The following is a 16,275-nucleotide window of genomic DNA, read 5'->3' on the forward strand; positions in this document are numbered from 1 at the left end:
TCCCAAGGGCAGGCACCCTGGTGGTCAGTGGCAGAGTGGGGCATGCTGACACACAGCCCAGGAGTGAGATTTCCATGTCAGAAACTTCCTAAAAAGCACAGACTCATGAGCAGAAACTTCCTCCGTGGGTGCAGCATCGCGCACGTGGCTGCGCCTGCGCCTGCCCCCACTGCCAGCCTCCTGGAGCCGCCCAGATGGTGGCTGCTTATTATCCTCACATGGCTACACAAACGGAGAATAATTGATTACTCCAAGCGAACAATTAGGGCTTGTGGCGGCCCCTCTCTGGGTGAGCAGAACAGGTTTCCGCAACTGCCAGGAAGGGAACAGGGGAAGCTTCCGGTCAAAGGCCCAAGTGAGCGGCAACAGCGTAAAGAGAAGACACAGACAGAGACAGAGACAACGATGAGGGAGGAGGAGGAGGAGAAGTAGGGGAAAGCAGAGAAAAGAGGCTGGGAAAGCGTTGGGCACAGGCTGGGGGTAGACACTGGGGTGAAGTCCCAGGCTCTGCTGCCTACTGGCTGTGTGACCTTGGGCAAGTCACTTAACCTCTCTGTACCTCCGTATCATCCAATAGAGTGCTTGGGCTGGGCACTGGGATCCCACCATGCATGAGGCCAGCCCCTTCCTCAATTCTAGAGTGTGTGTTGTGGGGAGGGTCTCCAGCACCTCGGCGCCCTGGCGCGCACAGTCTGGAGACAATGCAAGGGCAGCACCAGCTGGAGCGCCTGGCACACGGGCAGCCCTGAGGCAGGAGCCAGGAGGTGTGTGAAGGGCCTGGGTGGGGCGTCCAGAGAGCAGGAAGCCAAACGACACCATGTTCGGAGAGATGGATGCATGGAAAGGAGAGAGGGAGAGAAAGAAGGAAGCGGGAGGAGGGGAGAAAAGAAAGAGGGGAGAAGAAAAAAGGAGGAAAAAAGGAGATAGGGAAAGGAGGGAGAAGGGGAGCAAGGGAACGAAAAGAGAAGGAAGAGAACAAGACGCCTTTGCTGCTCAGCCTCACTGTCAGTGACCGATGACACTGAATGTTGACCAGAACCGTCCCGAGGCTCAGGTGGCTTCCGGTGGGGCTGATACAAACCCGGCTACAACCTCACTGTGCTGCTTAAATCACACCAGAGCCCAGGCCTCCGCTTCCACCTGTGAGGGTGAGGCTGACAAAACCTTCCTTTCCTGGACTTTGTGAGGAGGCAGAGGGGCCGTGGGGCACTGGCTGGGTCGGGGCACAAAGTGGTATCAGGAGTTTCTTCCTGAACTGGTGTGTGAGCCAGTGACACTCAAGCTGTCCCGTGCCTCACCCCACAGCCTCCCCCATGGCTTCTGCCCGGGACACCCTTCCCTCCCCTTCTCTACCTCCCCAGACCCAATTCTGGGATCACAGCTTGTGCAAGCTCCCCAGGTAGCCTAACAGCAGTTATCTCTCCTGACTCCTCAAGCTTCCCTCACCCCTGAATGTGTCCCATGGGGCTTGGTTGTTCCTAAACCCTCCACCCTGCAGCCTGGGGGCCCCCTCAACCCAGGCACACACTGAAGGGGTTACCCTGGACCAGTGTCGCCCAGCACAGGGGCTGGTTCCAAGCACTGAGGGAGTGACGGTGGGTTTCTGGAGGTGGTGGTGGGAGCAAGACACTGATATGGGCCAAACTGCTGGGAGATTGAACTTCATTGAGCGGACTGAGGGAGCCACAGAGGGCCACAGAGGGATGGCATGGCATACATAAGGATACAGAGAACTCCCTCCTGCTGATGTAAAGTGAGTGGACTGGAAGGGACAAGAGCTTCATCTCCACCACTTCCATTACCACCTCCATCACCATCTCCACCACCACCTCCACCACCACCTCCGTCACCACCACTACCACCCCCATCACCACCAGCACCACCTCCATTACCATCACCACCACCCCCCCATCACCACCACCACCTCCGTCACCACCCCCACCTCCATCACCATCTCCATCACCACCACCACCTCCATCACCACCACCACCACCTCCACCACCACCAGCACCACCACCACCTCCATCACCATCTCCATCACCACCACCACCTCCATCACCATCACCACCATCACCACCTCCATCACCACCATCACCACCTCCATCACCACCTCATTACCACCTCCATCACCACCACCTCCATCACCACCACTACTACCATCACCATCATCATCTCCCACCACCACCACCTCCACCTCCCACCATAACCACCACCTCCATCACCACCACCACCAGCACCACCACCACCTCCATCACCATCACCACCCCATCACCACCTCCATCACCACCACCAGCACCTCCACCACCACCTCCATCACCATCACCACCCCATCACCACCACCACCACCTCCATCACCACCACCACCACCTCCATCACCATCACCACCCCATCACCACCACCACCACCTCCACCACCACCACCACCACCACCATCACCACCACCTCCATCACCACCACCACCCCCATCACCACCACCACCATCACCACCTCTATCACCACCACCACCACCTCCATCACCACCTCATTACCACGTCCATCACCATCACCTCCATCACCACCACCTCCACAACCATCACCACCTCCATCACCACCACTACTACCATCACCATCATCTCCCACCACCACCACCTCCACCTCCCACCATAACCACCACCTCTATCACCACCACCAACACCTCCATCACCACCACCTCCCCATCCCCACTGCCACCACCTCCATTACCATCACTACCTCCCACCACCACCACCACCTCCACCTCCTCATCACCCCCACCACCCACCATCACCACCACCTCCATCATCACCACCACCACCCATCCCCACTGCCACCACCTCCATCACCATCACTACCTCCCATCACCACCACCACCTCCACCTCCCGCCATCACCTCTGTCACCACCATCACTTTCATCACCACCACCTTCATCACCTCTACCACCATCACCACCTCCACCACCACCATCTCCACCATCACCACCTCCATCACCACTACCTCCACCATGACCATGGGAATGAGAGAGAGAGGACATTGTTCTGGACTGAGGCGGGGTCAGCAGTATGGAGAAAAGGGGGAGTGGGAGGCAGTTTGGAGGCAGAATGGGAGGGATGTGGTGATGGCCAGGCTGTGGGAATGAGGAAAGGAAGGGAACTGAGAAAGCCCCCAGATGGGACAGTGGGGGTGGGGGAGGTGGTATGTAGATGAGGGATGACCTCAGTGTGGATTGGGTCGTGGGGTGGAGGCAGAGAGGAGAGATGGGAGGTGAATCCCAGGCCGTGGGGACGTTGGGCTGGGTGGGGGTGAGGGAGAGGGGACCCCGGGTTTCTGAGGGAGTGAGGGCTGCCCGGACGAAGCCCTGTGCAGGGCTCTGGTGATTTTCAGCACCCAGGACTGGGGTCTGCAGAGGCATAAGCCAAAGCTCCAGGGTCCTGCATGTCAAATGGACGGGTGACTCTGGCCTCCCGTGCTGTTGTGAGGAGCCCACAAGGTAACAAGTCAAGCCTCCAGCTCTCAGTGGGCACTCAGGAAATAAGAGGGACCATGGGGTGACGTGTCCTCACTGCCCCAGCAAGTGGGACTCAGAGCCCCTCCAGGGCTCCCCTACACAGGCCAGGCCCAGCCAGCCCCCCATCCCAGAGCCCACCCACCAGCCCAGGTGGGCGAGCTGGAGGGCCAGGCCAGCAGAGCCTTACCTAGTGGCGGTCCATGGGTTATCAGGATGTCTACGCCTTCGGGAATGAGGTTCCATTTCTCCAGCAGGGCTTGTCCTCGCGGGAGGTTGAAGCCCCAGCCATAGAACCAGGGCTGCCTGCAGAAGAAGTGCAGGTGGTTGAGGGAGGGCAGGTGAAGGTACGGGGCGGTCACACGGAAGGCGGAACTCCCCACAGGCCAGGTGGTCTTCAGGACCAACTTGCTACCTGGAAAGTCAGGGACGGTCTCCACCCAGGGAAGGCAGGGACTCACCAGGACTCTGACCCACTGGCGGGCTGTGGGTCCCCGGGCAATTCTCTTTCCTGTCTCCTTCTGCTTACCTGTAGTTTCTGTTTTTCCATAAGTATTATTACATAACCAAAAAAAAGAAAGCTAAATACATATATACATATATACACACACACACATACGCACACACACACATACACACATATATACATATACATGCAAGACCAGCCTGGGCAACACAGTAAGACGCTCTCTAAAAAAATATTTTTAAATGCATATATGGGTGTATGTGTGTGTGTATATATATGTATATGTATATGTGTGTATGTATGTGTGTGTGTGTGTTTATATGTGTGTGTGTGTGTGTGTGTGTATATATATATATATATATATACACATATATATACACATATCAGCTTCTTCCTAAAACCTTTCCTGCTCCAAGCCTTTCCAAGAAAATCCACAGGGATGGCCGGGCGCGGTGGCTCAAGCCTGTAATCCCAGCACTTTGGGAGGCCGAGACGGGCGGATCACGAGGTCAGGAGATCGAGACCATCCTGGCTAACACTGTGAAACCCTGTCTCTACTAAAAAATACAAAAAAAAACTAGCCGAGCGAGGTAGCGGGCGCCTGTAGTCCCAGCTACTCGGGAGGCTGAGGCAGGAGAATGGCGTGAACCCAGGAAGTGGAGCTTGCAGTGAGCTGAGATTCGGCCACTGCACTCCAGCCCGGGCGACAGAGTGAGACTCCGTCTCAAAAAAAAAAGAAAAAAAGAAAATACACAGGGAACATTTTACATTCTCCACTACCCCCACCCCCACCCCAGGAAGATGCCCCTCCAATCTCCCTCCCCCAGGCAGAGTGTGTGGACCCCCAATCAAAAGAGAGCAGATTCCAGGTGTGGGCTGCTCATTCTTGCTTATACTGGAAGCTCTGGCCAGGGAGTCCAGGTAGAGTTGACCCACCCCCAGCTGGGAGGGTGGGGCCAGGTGGACCGAGACCATTAAATGCAATACCAGCCTGGTAGCCTGCTCTGCAGCCAAGACCTGGACCCATCAGTGCCAGATATTCCTCCTAGTCAGTTCAATGGTGAACACATCACCCAGATTCTTCCAATTGCAGGGAGTCTCAGATTCTTTCAAGGAGAAGAAAAGTGGATACTGTCATCCCTATGTATAAACAGTGAGCCTCTAGCCTTGGGAGTTGTCAGCAGCTGTTAAGCTACCTAAGAAACAGCTGGATCAAACTGGACCAGACACCCACCCTACCTCAGCACTTGCCAATTATATGGGCCAACACAAAGCCATTTGAACTGGGTTTTCAGTCATTTGCAACAAAAGCATCAGAATCATCCCTGAGGTTTCACCCATAGATGATTCCACAAGAATAGGTCCTTTATGTCGATGAAGTAGCCAGCATCACCACCTCCATCACTACCTCCATCACCACCACTACCTCTACCACCATCACCTCCATCACCACTACCTCTACCATCACCAGCACTTCCACTACCACCTCCACTACCACCACCACCTCCACCACCACCTCCACCACCACCACTACCACTTCCACCATCACCAGCACTTCCACCACCGCCACCACTACCTCTGCCACCACCACCTCCACCACCACTACCTCCACCATCACCACCACCACTTCCACCATCACCAGCACTTCCACCACCACCTCCATTACTAGTACCTCCTCCTCCACCACCACCAACTCCACCACCACCACCTCCACCACCAGCACTACCTCTACCACCTCCACTACCACCACCTCCACCACCACCACCTCCACCATCACCAGCACTTCCACCACCACCTCCATTACTAGTACCTCCTCCTCCACCACCACCAACTCCATCACTACCACCACCAGTTCTATCACCACCTCGATCACCACCACCACTATCACCACCACCACCACCTCCATCACTATCTCCATCACCACCACCACCTCCACCACCTCCACCACCACCACCACCTCCACTTGCATCACCACTTCCATCACCACCACCTCCATCACACCTGTCACCACCACCGTCATCACCATCACCAGCACCACTACCTCCATCATCACCAGGGCTTCCACTACCACCACCAGCACCTCCATCACCACCACCACTACCTCCTACCACCTCCATCACCACCACTACATCAACCATTGCTATGATCTAAATGTTTGCATCCCCCCAAAATTAATATTTTGAAATCTAATCCCCAAGGTACTAGTACTAGGAGGTGGGGCCTCTGGGAGGTGATGAGGTCATGAGAGTGGAGCCCTCTCAAATGGGATCAGTGCCCTTATAAGGAGAGACATGAGACATCCCTTGCTCCTTCCACTATGTAAGGAAACAGCAAGGAGGTGCCATCTATGAACCAGGAAGTGGGTCCTCACCAGACATGGAATCTGCCAGCACCTTGATCTTGGAATTCTAGCCTCCAGACTATCAGAAACACACTTCTGTTGTTTAGAAACCACCTAGTCTATGACATTTGCTTGTAGCAGCCCAAATGGTCTAAGACAGCCACCATCACCATCACCACCACCACCACCACTGCTGTGAATCAAATTGTGTCCCCCAAAAAGACATGTTGCCAACACCCGGGACCTGTGAATATGACCTTATTTAGAAAGAGGTTCTTTGTAGATGAAATCAAGCTAAGATGAGATCATACTGGATTCGTGTAGGTCTTACATCCAATGATGGGACAGTGGGGGTGGGGGAGGGGGTATGCAGATGAGGGATGACCTCAGTGTGGACTGGGTGGTGGGGTGGGGGCAGAGAGGAGAGATGGGAGGTGGTTCACAGGCTGTGGAGATGTTGGGCTGGGTGGGGATGAGGGAGCGGGGACCCCGGGTTTCTGAGGGAGTGAGGGCTTAAAAAGAGGCCCTTAAAAGAGGGCCATGTGGTAACATAGAGACACCGGCAGAGGGAAGAACACCAGGTGACAATGGAGGTAGAGACTGAAGTGACACTTCCACAAGCCAAAGAATGACCAGGATCACCAGCAACTATCAGAAACCACGAGAGTGTGGCCAAGCATGGTAGCTCATGCCTGTAAACCCAGTGCTTTGGGAGGCTGAGGCAGGAGGACTGCTTGAGCCCTTGAGTGCAAGACCAGCCTGGGCAACACAGTAAGACCCTGTCTCTATAAAAATATTTTTTAAAAGTTAGTTGGTCATAGTGGTGCACACCTGTAATCCCAGTTACTCAAGAGGATAGGGTGGGAGAGGACTGCTTGAGCCCAGGAGGTCAAGACTGCAGTGAGCTAAGATTGTGCCACTGCACTCCAGCCTGGGCAACAGAGCAAGACCCTGTCTCAAAATAAAGCAGCAGCTAGAAGAGTGGTCCGGAATCATTTTCCCTCAGAGCCTCCCAAAAGGAACCAATCTTGCGGTGGCCTCTCCAGGCTTCTGGCCTCCAGAACCGTGAGGGAGTGAATTTCTGTTGTTTTACACCACTGGGTTTGATCCTCAGTTACACAGCCCAACACACTAATGCAATTGCCATCCCCACATCACCTCCCCACCCGCTGCCCTGGGATGACCTTCACCCCTGCAGCACAGTTGGCCAGACAAGTCTCCTTCTACATGTTTTGTAGATGAGAAAATTGAGGACCAGAAGTTGGAAAATAAAAACAGCCACCAGCATTTCCTGTGCACCTACTGCTCTGCCAGGCCCCGAGTACGTGCATGACTGGGATGGGCTCAGCTGTTATAACAACGCTGTGAAAGAGGGACTAGCATTATTCCCCTTTTACAAATGAGGATACTGAGGCTCCCAGTGGTGAGATGGCACAGGACTTGGGTCCTGGCGTGCTGGCCCAGACAGGGCGCCTCACTACCACTCTCCCGCCACCACACGCTGTGAGAGTCGGTGGGGCTGGGGGAGGGGTGGGTTTTGCCATTATCTCTTCTGTGCCCAAGGCTGCCACTGAAATCCCTCCCTGGGTCATGCACTGTTCCGTGGGGTGACTGACACCCCTGGCTGTTAACTCAACATACTACCCTGTTGGCAGGCGCCCAGTGTACCTCCTTGGAACCCTGGGGGTTCCATGGAACACCATTTGAAAACCCTATGCTGGCAGGTCCTGGACTAGAAGACAGAGATTTGGCGAGGGAACGGAAGGTGCCCAGGTTCACACGGTGGGTCAGTGGAGAAGCCACTCTTAAACCCATAGCTGATGTTCTCTCCCTACTGCCCCGCCCTGCCTTCAAGCCTACAGAGGCATCTCCTGGGATCGGGCTTCTGACGGAGGACGATGGGTGATCACACTGGTTATTTGGGGTCAAAGGCCTTTTCATTGTTTCAGACACCAGCCCAGGAGACACGCAAATCTATGTTTAACGAATGGTGGTGGGTGAGAGGGGACTGAATTAACGAATACGTTGTTAACAGGATGTTGAGCAGGACTTTACCTGCTCTTGGGATTGCAGCCAAAACGCCAAAGCTGCAACCAATCCCCCTCATTAGAAAGAGACGCCCCAGAACCCCCAGAGGAATGTACTAAAAGCAGGCAGAACACACCAGACCACCACTTCCCCTGTCCCCTACCAGCCGAGGTCTGGACCTTGAGGAAGAGGGCTCTCCCTCCTACCTGGTTCTTGAGGGAGAAGAAAAAAGGGGTCCCCTACACCCAGCCATAAGCAGGGTCCAGGAGAGCCCCTTGCACAGGCGGGGGCCTGGGGAATAAGACTGGTTGTGCTTTCCGGGCTGTGCCTGGGCATCCGCCCCCAGGCCTGGGAGAGGAAAAATTAAGTGTGAGGGGTAGGGCACAGAAGAGCTGCCTGCACCCTCAGTATGGGCTCTCCCAGGGACCCCCACCCACAGGCAGTGCCCAGCAATTGAGGAAACCAGGCAGCTGCGGCCGAGGAACGGCCTCTGGGTGGGTGGCACCAAGGACAGTGGTTAATTCCATTAGGGGGCACTGCCTTCCTCAGACACATCCACACAGGCCTGCAGGAAACCAAGTTTCTCTCTGCAGAAATATGTATCACCCCCTAACATGCACACACACAATTTTACACCCAACTGCGAGTGCATCTTGGAGTTAGACCTGGGTTACTCCACCCAGTAAGGTCCACCCCTTACCACCTGTGTGACCTTGAACAAAGAACTTAACTTCTATGCCCCAATTTCCCATCTGTAAAGTGGGGATAATACTGTATGTCTCAATAGGGCTGTTGAAATGATTAAATCAGTTAATCCACGTAAAGTACTTAAAACAGGGCTTGGTTCACAGTAAGTGTTCAACATATTGCAAGTTCATCATCTCCATCACCTCCATCATCCCTATAATCACCCCCAGCACCACTTCCATCACCACCTCCGTCATCACCATCATCACCACCACCACCTCCATCACCACCACCTCCATCACCACCACCATCACCTCCATCACCACCAACATCATCACCACCACCACCTCCATCACCACCACCTCCATCACCACCACCACCATCACCTCCATCATCACCAACATCATCACCACTACCACCTCCATCACCACCACCTCCACCACCTCCATCATCACCAACATCATCACCACCACCACCTCCATCACTACCACTCTCACCATCACCACCACCGTCTCCATCACCAGCACCTCAATTATTACCACCACCTCCATCACACTTCCATCGCCACCACCTCCATCACCATCACCACCACCTCCATCGCCACCACCACCACCACCATCACCACCACCTCCACAATCACCAACACCACCACCACCATCACCACCACCATCATCTTTATCACCACCTCCATCACCACCACCACCACCTTCATCACCACCATCACTACCAGCACCTCCATAACCACCACCTCCCCAACCACCACCTCCATCATCACCACCTCCATCACCACCACCGCCTCCTCAATCATATCACCACCATCATCTCCATCACCACCACCATCATCACCACCACCATTATCAACATCAACATCACCATCATCACTCCCATCACCACCATCACCATTACCATCATCACCATCATCCACCACCATTATCAATATCACCACAATCACCATCACCTCGTATACCACCACTACCACCATTATGGCTATCACTATTATTATCATGGAGCCCTCCTGAGACTCACCCATGGAGCCTGAATGAAAAACCTTTGGCGTATAGCAGGGTCTTTCAAATTGCATTTTGATGAATGGCAACAGCATTTAAAAAAAAAAAATAGAAAACATCAGCTCCCCAAGATTTGAGAGTCCATCAAGCCAGGAAAGGGATACTTCAGTTGAATATACTTCTATTTAAATAGCCACCCACATCCACACAGACTGAGTCACAGAGTAAAATGCTTTCCTGCCACAGTTCCTGGTGGAGAAGAGCCGACAGCGCCTCATTGGCAGCTCCCAAGGCTGCCCCAGTTCTAACCTGCTGAGCTCACAGCTGGAATTTTCTGACGCCGTGGTCCTAGACACATTCAGAGCCCTAGCAGGCAGGTCGGGGGAGTGGGTAAGGTGCTTCTGGGAAGGACTCAGCAGCTTAGAAGCCACTTAGGGTCCTCCCTGGCGCCCCAGCCCCATCAGCCAACAGAAAATGAAGCAGCCCATTGCGGGTGCTGCCTTCCAAACGCAGCCTCCATTTTTCAAAAATCTGATCAAATATTTACAAGGCAGGAGGAAGTCCCATCAGTATGGAGAGAACACGTCTGTTGGTTCCCAAGAGCCACGGCAGGGGGCGGTTATTTGAAGGAAACACTCGGAAACATATCAGAGACCCTGTGCACCCCCAGGAGCTGGCCCCTGGTAGAGCCGCTGCCTGTCCCACCTTCCCCTCACCCAGCACCAAGGACCCTTCCTCTAGGGGTAACAGTTTCCTGCCAGCTTCTTGGAAACACATGACCTCAAATCTCGGGGAGCCGGAATCTGCCCTGTTCCCCCACCCCAATGCCCAGAGAGGTTGCTCCACTTCCCAGGGTCACACAGGGAGGCCCAGGCAGAGCTGGATGAAGAACCAGATCTCAACAGGGTAGTGGGTCTGGAATTTGTTCCTTTTTCCCTCCCCATCACACCCTTGCCCATCTTGGGGGCCATGAGAACATCTCCAAATGCACAGAAGGACCAGCCTTGCCTGCAGGATCTGGGGACACGGGGACAGCTGACACCACAGCATTGGGTCCAGGGGCCAGAGGCTGCCTCGTTCTCCTCTACTGGGTAGAAAGGGCACTGAAGTGGGCATTGGACACCCCAGTTCTGCCCCTGGCTGGTCACTGCACCTCTTCCAGCCTCAGTTTCCTCCTGTGTAAAGATGGGGTTAATGATGCCTCTGTCCCCAGTCCTCTTGTTCTCCTCTGTGTCCCACTGCCTGACGCAGGGGAGGAAAGGAGGGAGGAGGAGAGGAGTTAGGAGGATGAGACTGCACCACCACTGTGAAAATGCCTTCCAAATATCCAGGAGCTCCATCAATGGGAAGAGGTGATGTTCCAGTTTTTATTAGAATGTTGCAGGACAGGGGCCGGGTGCGGTGGCTCACGCCTGTAATCTCAGCACTTTGGAAGGCCGAGGCGGGTGGATCACCTGAGGTCAGGAGTTTGAGACCAGCCTGGCCAATGTGATGAAACCCCATCTCGATTAAAAATACAAAAATTAGCTGGGCATGGTGGCGGTAATCCCAGCTACTCAGGAGGCTGAGGCAGGAAAATCATTTGCACCCGGCGGATGGAGGTTGTAGTGAGCCGAGATCATGCCACTGCACTCCAGCCTGGGTGACAGAGCAAGACTCCATCTCAAAAAAAAAAGGATGTCGGGGGACAGGAGGAGTCAAGTCATGCCCCAAGCCCAAGACATCCAGAAGAGACACTTCCCAGGACGGACTGCTCGCTGGTGAGCACCATCCCCAGGCTGGGAAAGAGGGACTTCTCAAAGGCAGGCAGGAGCAGGTGGGTGGGCACGACTGAGTAGACCCCTCAGGGTGACCTCACTCCCAGAGGTCTCTGAGCCTCACATGAGGCCTGGACAGCCCCCGGCCTCCTGTACAACCTTCATGGAAACCACCATCAGGTTCTGCCCTGGGCAGAGGAGATAAAAGGAGCGGTCCCTCCTGGAGTCAAAGTGCACAGAGGTCCTCCCTGCGTGCTGTGTGTGGGGATGAAATGACCCTCTCCATGTCCAGTGAGACCTGGCAGGTGGGATCAACCACTGTGACCGGCAGGCCCGAAGCCTGTGGGGCCCCTGGTGTTCAGAGGTCAGGGAAGACAAGGGCTCCAGGGGCCCAGTCAGCCCTGATCCAGCCCACCCCTCACTGTCCACACTGCCGCCATGGTCTGAGACTCACGAATGCCCAAGATGCGATGCTGAGGTGCCCCAAGAGCCACTGTAATGGTTGCCAACGCAACCCAGTGCCTGGACCCAACCTCACCACCCTGAGGGTCCACGAGCCCCAATGCCAGCCCCACTGTCCGGGTCACATCACAGCCCCGGAGGAAGGCGGACGGATGCGAATTCCCACTAAGCCATAGGAGGCGGCTTTATGTCCTGAATTTCTGTCTTTCTGTTCTAAAGTAACCATTGGAATAATTTTCTTACAGAATGATAGTTGCCATGACAACCAGAGCAAATTTTCCTTTTCTGAAACAGATGTCTCATTTAGTTGAAAATTAGAATGTGAACAAACCCATGGGAAAAATTAATTCAAACTTTAACAGAGCGCTGAATACAATGTAATCTCTCAGAGGTTAACCCCTTAACAGCTTTTTTGTGCTCTTATGGTAACCTTCAAGTCCCATCTAATTAAGCCCGCTTAGCCAATATAAATGACCTCCTCGTGGCCAATCATTAAACAGTCTCCCACTGAAGCATGAATTCCAGGTTCCGCTGCAGCAAACAGGGAAGCGGGGAGACACTCGTCTACAGGAAATGGCAGAAGCCGAGCCTGCCCTGCTCAGGTTCTCTGCCTCCCCAAGTAAGGTACACGGCTGCTGGGCAGGTCGTGTCCCTAGGAGTCACCGTAGCAGCCTGGAGTACAGCCATCCCTGACTGTACCCTATTTCCTGGAGTGCTGGGGCCTTGGGGGGGCCCTGGGTCATGCTGAGCCCACAGGCACACCTGGGCCTGGGCATGATGCTGAGGGCGGCGTAGGGGCCGCCCTCAACGGGACACTGAGCAGACACCCACACAGATGCAGTGCCCACGGCCTCTCCAGGAACAGCCAGACTCAATCCTCACACCCCCCAGAGAGGCAGCTGCCCCCACAGCCTCCACTCTACAAAGGCAGAAACTGAGATGGGGAGAGGTTCCCAAGTGACATGGTCAGAGCTCAAGCCCTGAATGCTAGTTCCAGGGCCTACCCTCTATATGTCCATCCCATAATGATGAAAATGTGACCAGGAATCACCCTTGTGCCACCCCACCTCCCCTGCCACCGCCCTGCCCACAGCAAATCCCCTTTTGCAGTCGCTATCATGTCTAGCAGCTCAGTTCATCCTCAGGGCAAAACTGTAGGGAGGCCCCCCGTTTTAGAGACAAAGAAACAGAAGCACAGAGAAGTCAAGTAGTGTGTCCGAGGACACGTAGGAAGCCAGAGGGGCGCGGGCCAGGGCTCAGGGCTCCTTCGTCCTGTACCCAAGCTGGCAGCTGACACACGGACGATTCCTGGGGTGCCAGGCCACAGGCTCACCCTCTCCCAAGATGACTTCCTGCCTGCTCCTCTGAGCTCCCTGACCCCTTGCCAGTCCCCTCTTAACCCCAACTGGACAGAGGGGAAGAGGCCTGCACCCCTGGCTCCTGGGACCCCACCCACATGTCCCCTGCACGTGACTCCTCCACTTCTGCGCCTCCCATGGCTCCCTGCTGCCTCCAGGAAAAGCCCAGCCCTCATCCTGGCACATGGGGCTTTAGGATCCGCCCCGCCCACCTTCCAGGCCATTCTGCTCAGGCTCCCCACGGAGCTCACCGCTCATGTCAACCTTAACCATCCACTTCCTGCCATTCTGGCCTTTCTGTACCTCCAGGTTTTTGCTCGTGCTAGTTCAGAAATCTGAAATGTCCTTCGTAGCCTCTCCCATCATCCACGACCTGTATTTTATTAAGGCCTGGCTCAAAGGCCACCTCTTCCAGGAGTTTCTCCTGAGCACCTGCCTCCCCCCCGCACAGGCGTGCCCTCTCCACCCTAACTGAGGTCCATCTCTGAACCCCTCCTGCCCAGGCCGGCTTCAGGGAGGGGTTGCTCAAGACGGCCATGAATGAATGGATGAAGAATGAAATGAACAAGCAGGTGCTCTACCCGACAGGCAGGTGGGAGGAACTACATGCTAGCCCTCTTCACTCTGCACCCTCCTGCCAGGAGCCCCACTTCAGAGCCCCTGACAGTCAGGAAGCCCCAAGACCTATATCAGCAGTGAAAACAGTCACAAGAACCCTCCCAGCCCTCTGCCATCTGCTGAGTGTCCCGTTCTCTCTCCCTCTCCCATGAACCTGCGCTGGGGACTTACGTGTCCATTTTACAGATGAAGCCTCAGAGGCGAGCTCAGATCCAGGATGCTCACACCCCTCTGCTGCATCTGGACCCCCAGGAAGGCTCGCCTCCCCTGGGGGCCCCTCCCTCCCTCCCCAGGGCCCCCATTTCCTAGGGTGCGGGCTGAGTGCTGGCAACCCTGCTGCCTGCTGGGGTGGCCACCGTCATGAAAGCCTTGTGGAGGAAGCAGGGCCTTTTACAGGACCTGCCAGCGGCCAGGTATTCCTATACTTCCTCCTCTTGACAATCCTCTGGGGACAGCTTTGCTGTCTCTACTCTATAGGAGCCGCAGCTCCAAGCAGGGGTGTGACATGTTCCAGCCATGTGGCTGCTGCAGCAGCCCCTGAGCTCTCAGAGGAGCCTGTCCAGGTCCAGGTCTGATCTCCCTCCCCCATGGCCAAGCACTGTCTGTCCTGATCGCTGTTTGTTCTTCCCACCCCAATACCTACCCTCCCCAAAGAGGTCGGGCTTTCCAGGGAGCCAGCCATGGCCACAGCCAGTATTCAAAGTGTCTCTGATGAGGATGACATCTGTCGTTGGCCTCAAGTCCTTCCCCAGACCCTCCCAGCACCCCAGTGAGGCTGTAATCCCATTCTGCAACAGGGGAAGCTGAGGGTCAAAGATGTCAGAGACGCGCCTGGTTCCCAAGTGAGGGCATGCCTGCATGGAGAGCAGACCAGTGTGTTGACTCCTCACCCCACAAGTGGTGGCTATCTCCTGGGGATTTCCCACTGTCCGAACTTCCTCTGTCGTCTACCCAGCCCTGGTGAGAGGGGTTTGCCCGGACCCCTCCCTCTGCATCTCCTAGGCCAGTGGGCCCAGGCAAAGGCTGGGGCAGATGGACAGCAGGGTCCAGATCCAATGCCCTTGGGGCCCGATGGCTGCCCAATAGGGGGCAGGGCAGTGCGGAGCTGGCAACACATCCCCAAAGCCCGTCAATCACACACCTGGTCGGGGCACACAACAGCTTGTGGCAAGTCAGCAGCAAGATAAGTGGAATCGAAGAATGGGGTCCTTTGTCATTCCTAATTAATTTCCCCACCCTTCCCATGCACAGAATCATCCATCTTTTGTTTCGCTGGGACTTTGCGGCAGGAAGGAGGCAGACGATTCGTTTCAAACATTAATCTCATGTGGGGTAGTGTGCACACGTGTGTTGAGGGGCCTTCTAGAAAGGAAAACAGCCACGTGAAATCAATTTTATCTGGACAATCTAATGGAAGATGAAGATAGGAAGGGGGCAAAAGAGAAATCGTGGCGGTGTCTGTGTGTGACTGTGTGTGAGGGTGAATGTGTGAATGTGTATGTATTTGTGACTATTAGTGTGTGAATGTGTGTATGAATACGTGTGAGTGCACATACGTGAATATACATGTATGGGTTAATTCATATGTGTATGAATGTGTGTGTGAATGTGTGTGTCCATGTGTATGTGTCTATGAATATGTGTGGGTGTGTGAACATATGTATGAGCATGTGTGTGAACGCATGTGTGAGCATGTGTGTGTGAATGCATGTGTTTATAAGGGTGGGGGGGGTGAATGCATGTGTGTATGAGCCTGAGGGTGTGTGTGTGTGTAAGAATGCATGTGTGTATGAGCGTGTGTGTGTGAATGCATGTGTGTATGAGCGCGTGTGTGTGTATGTGAACGCATGTGTGTATGAGGGTGTAGGTGCGTGAATGCATGTGTATGAGGATGTGGGTGTGGGTGTGAACATGTGTGTATAAGCGTGTGGGTGTGGGTGTGAATGCATGTGTGTATAAGCGTGTGGGTGTGTGTGAATGCATATGTGTATGAGCTTGTGGGTGTGTGTGTGAACGCATGTGTGTATGAGCATGTGGGTGTGTGTGTGAACG

The 16,275-nt window shown here is 54.7% G+C and overlaps 1 protein-coding gene across 1 annotated transcript in view; it reads right to left on the reverse strand.

The window, feature by feature from the left end:
- The window catches only part of MPPED1 (metallophosphoesterase domain containing 1), an 86,790-nt gene that overhangs the window by 5,758 nt on the left and 64,757 nt on the right, over positions 1-16,275 (reverse strand). Inside the window, exon 4 of the mRNA XM_033233692.1 lies at positions 3,690-3,805. Coding sequence (XP_033089583.1) covers positions 3,690-3,805 — 116 coding nt within the window. The remainder of the gene's footprint in view (positions 1-3,689; positions 3,806-16,275) is intronic.

The sequence above is a fragment of the Trachypithecus francoisi genome, unplaced genomic scaffold (assembly GCF_009764315.1).
Source record: "Trachypithecus francoisi isolate TF-2019V2 unplaced genomic scaffold, Tfra_2.0 Lachesis_group14, whole genome shotgun sequence".
In the NCBI taxonomy this organism is placed as follows: domain Eukaryota; kingdom Metazoa; phylum Chordata; class Mammalia; order Primates; family Cercopithecidae; genus Trachypithecus; species Trachypithecus francoisi.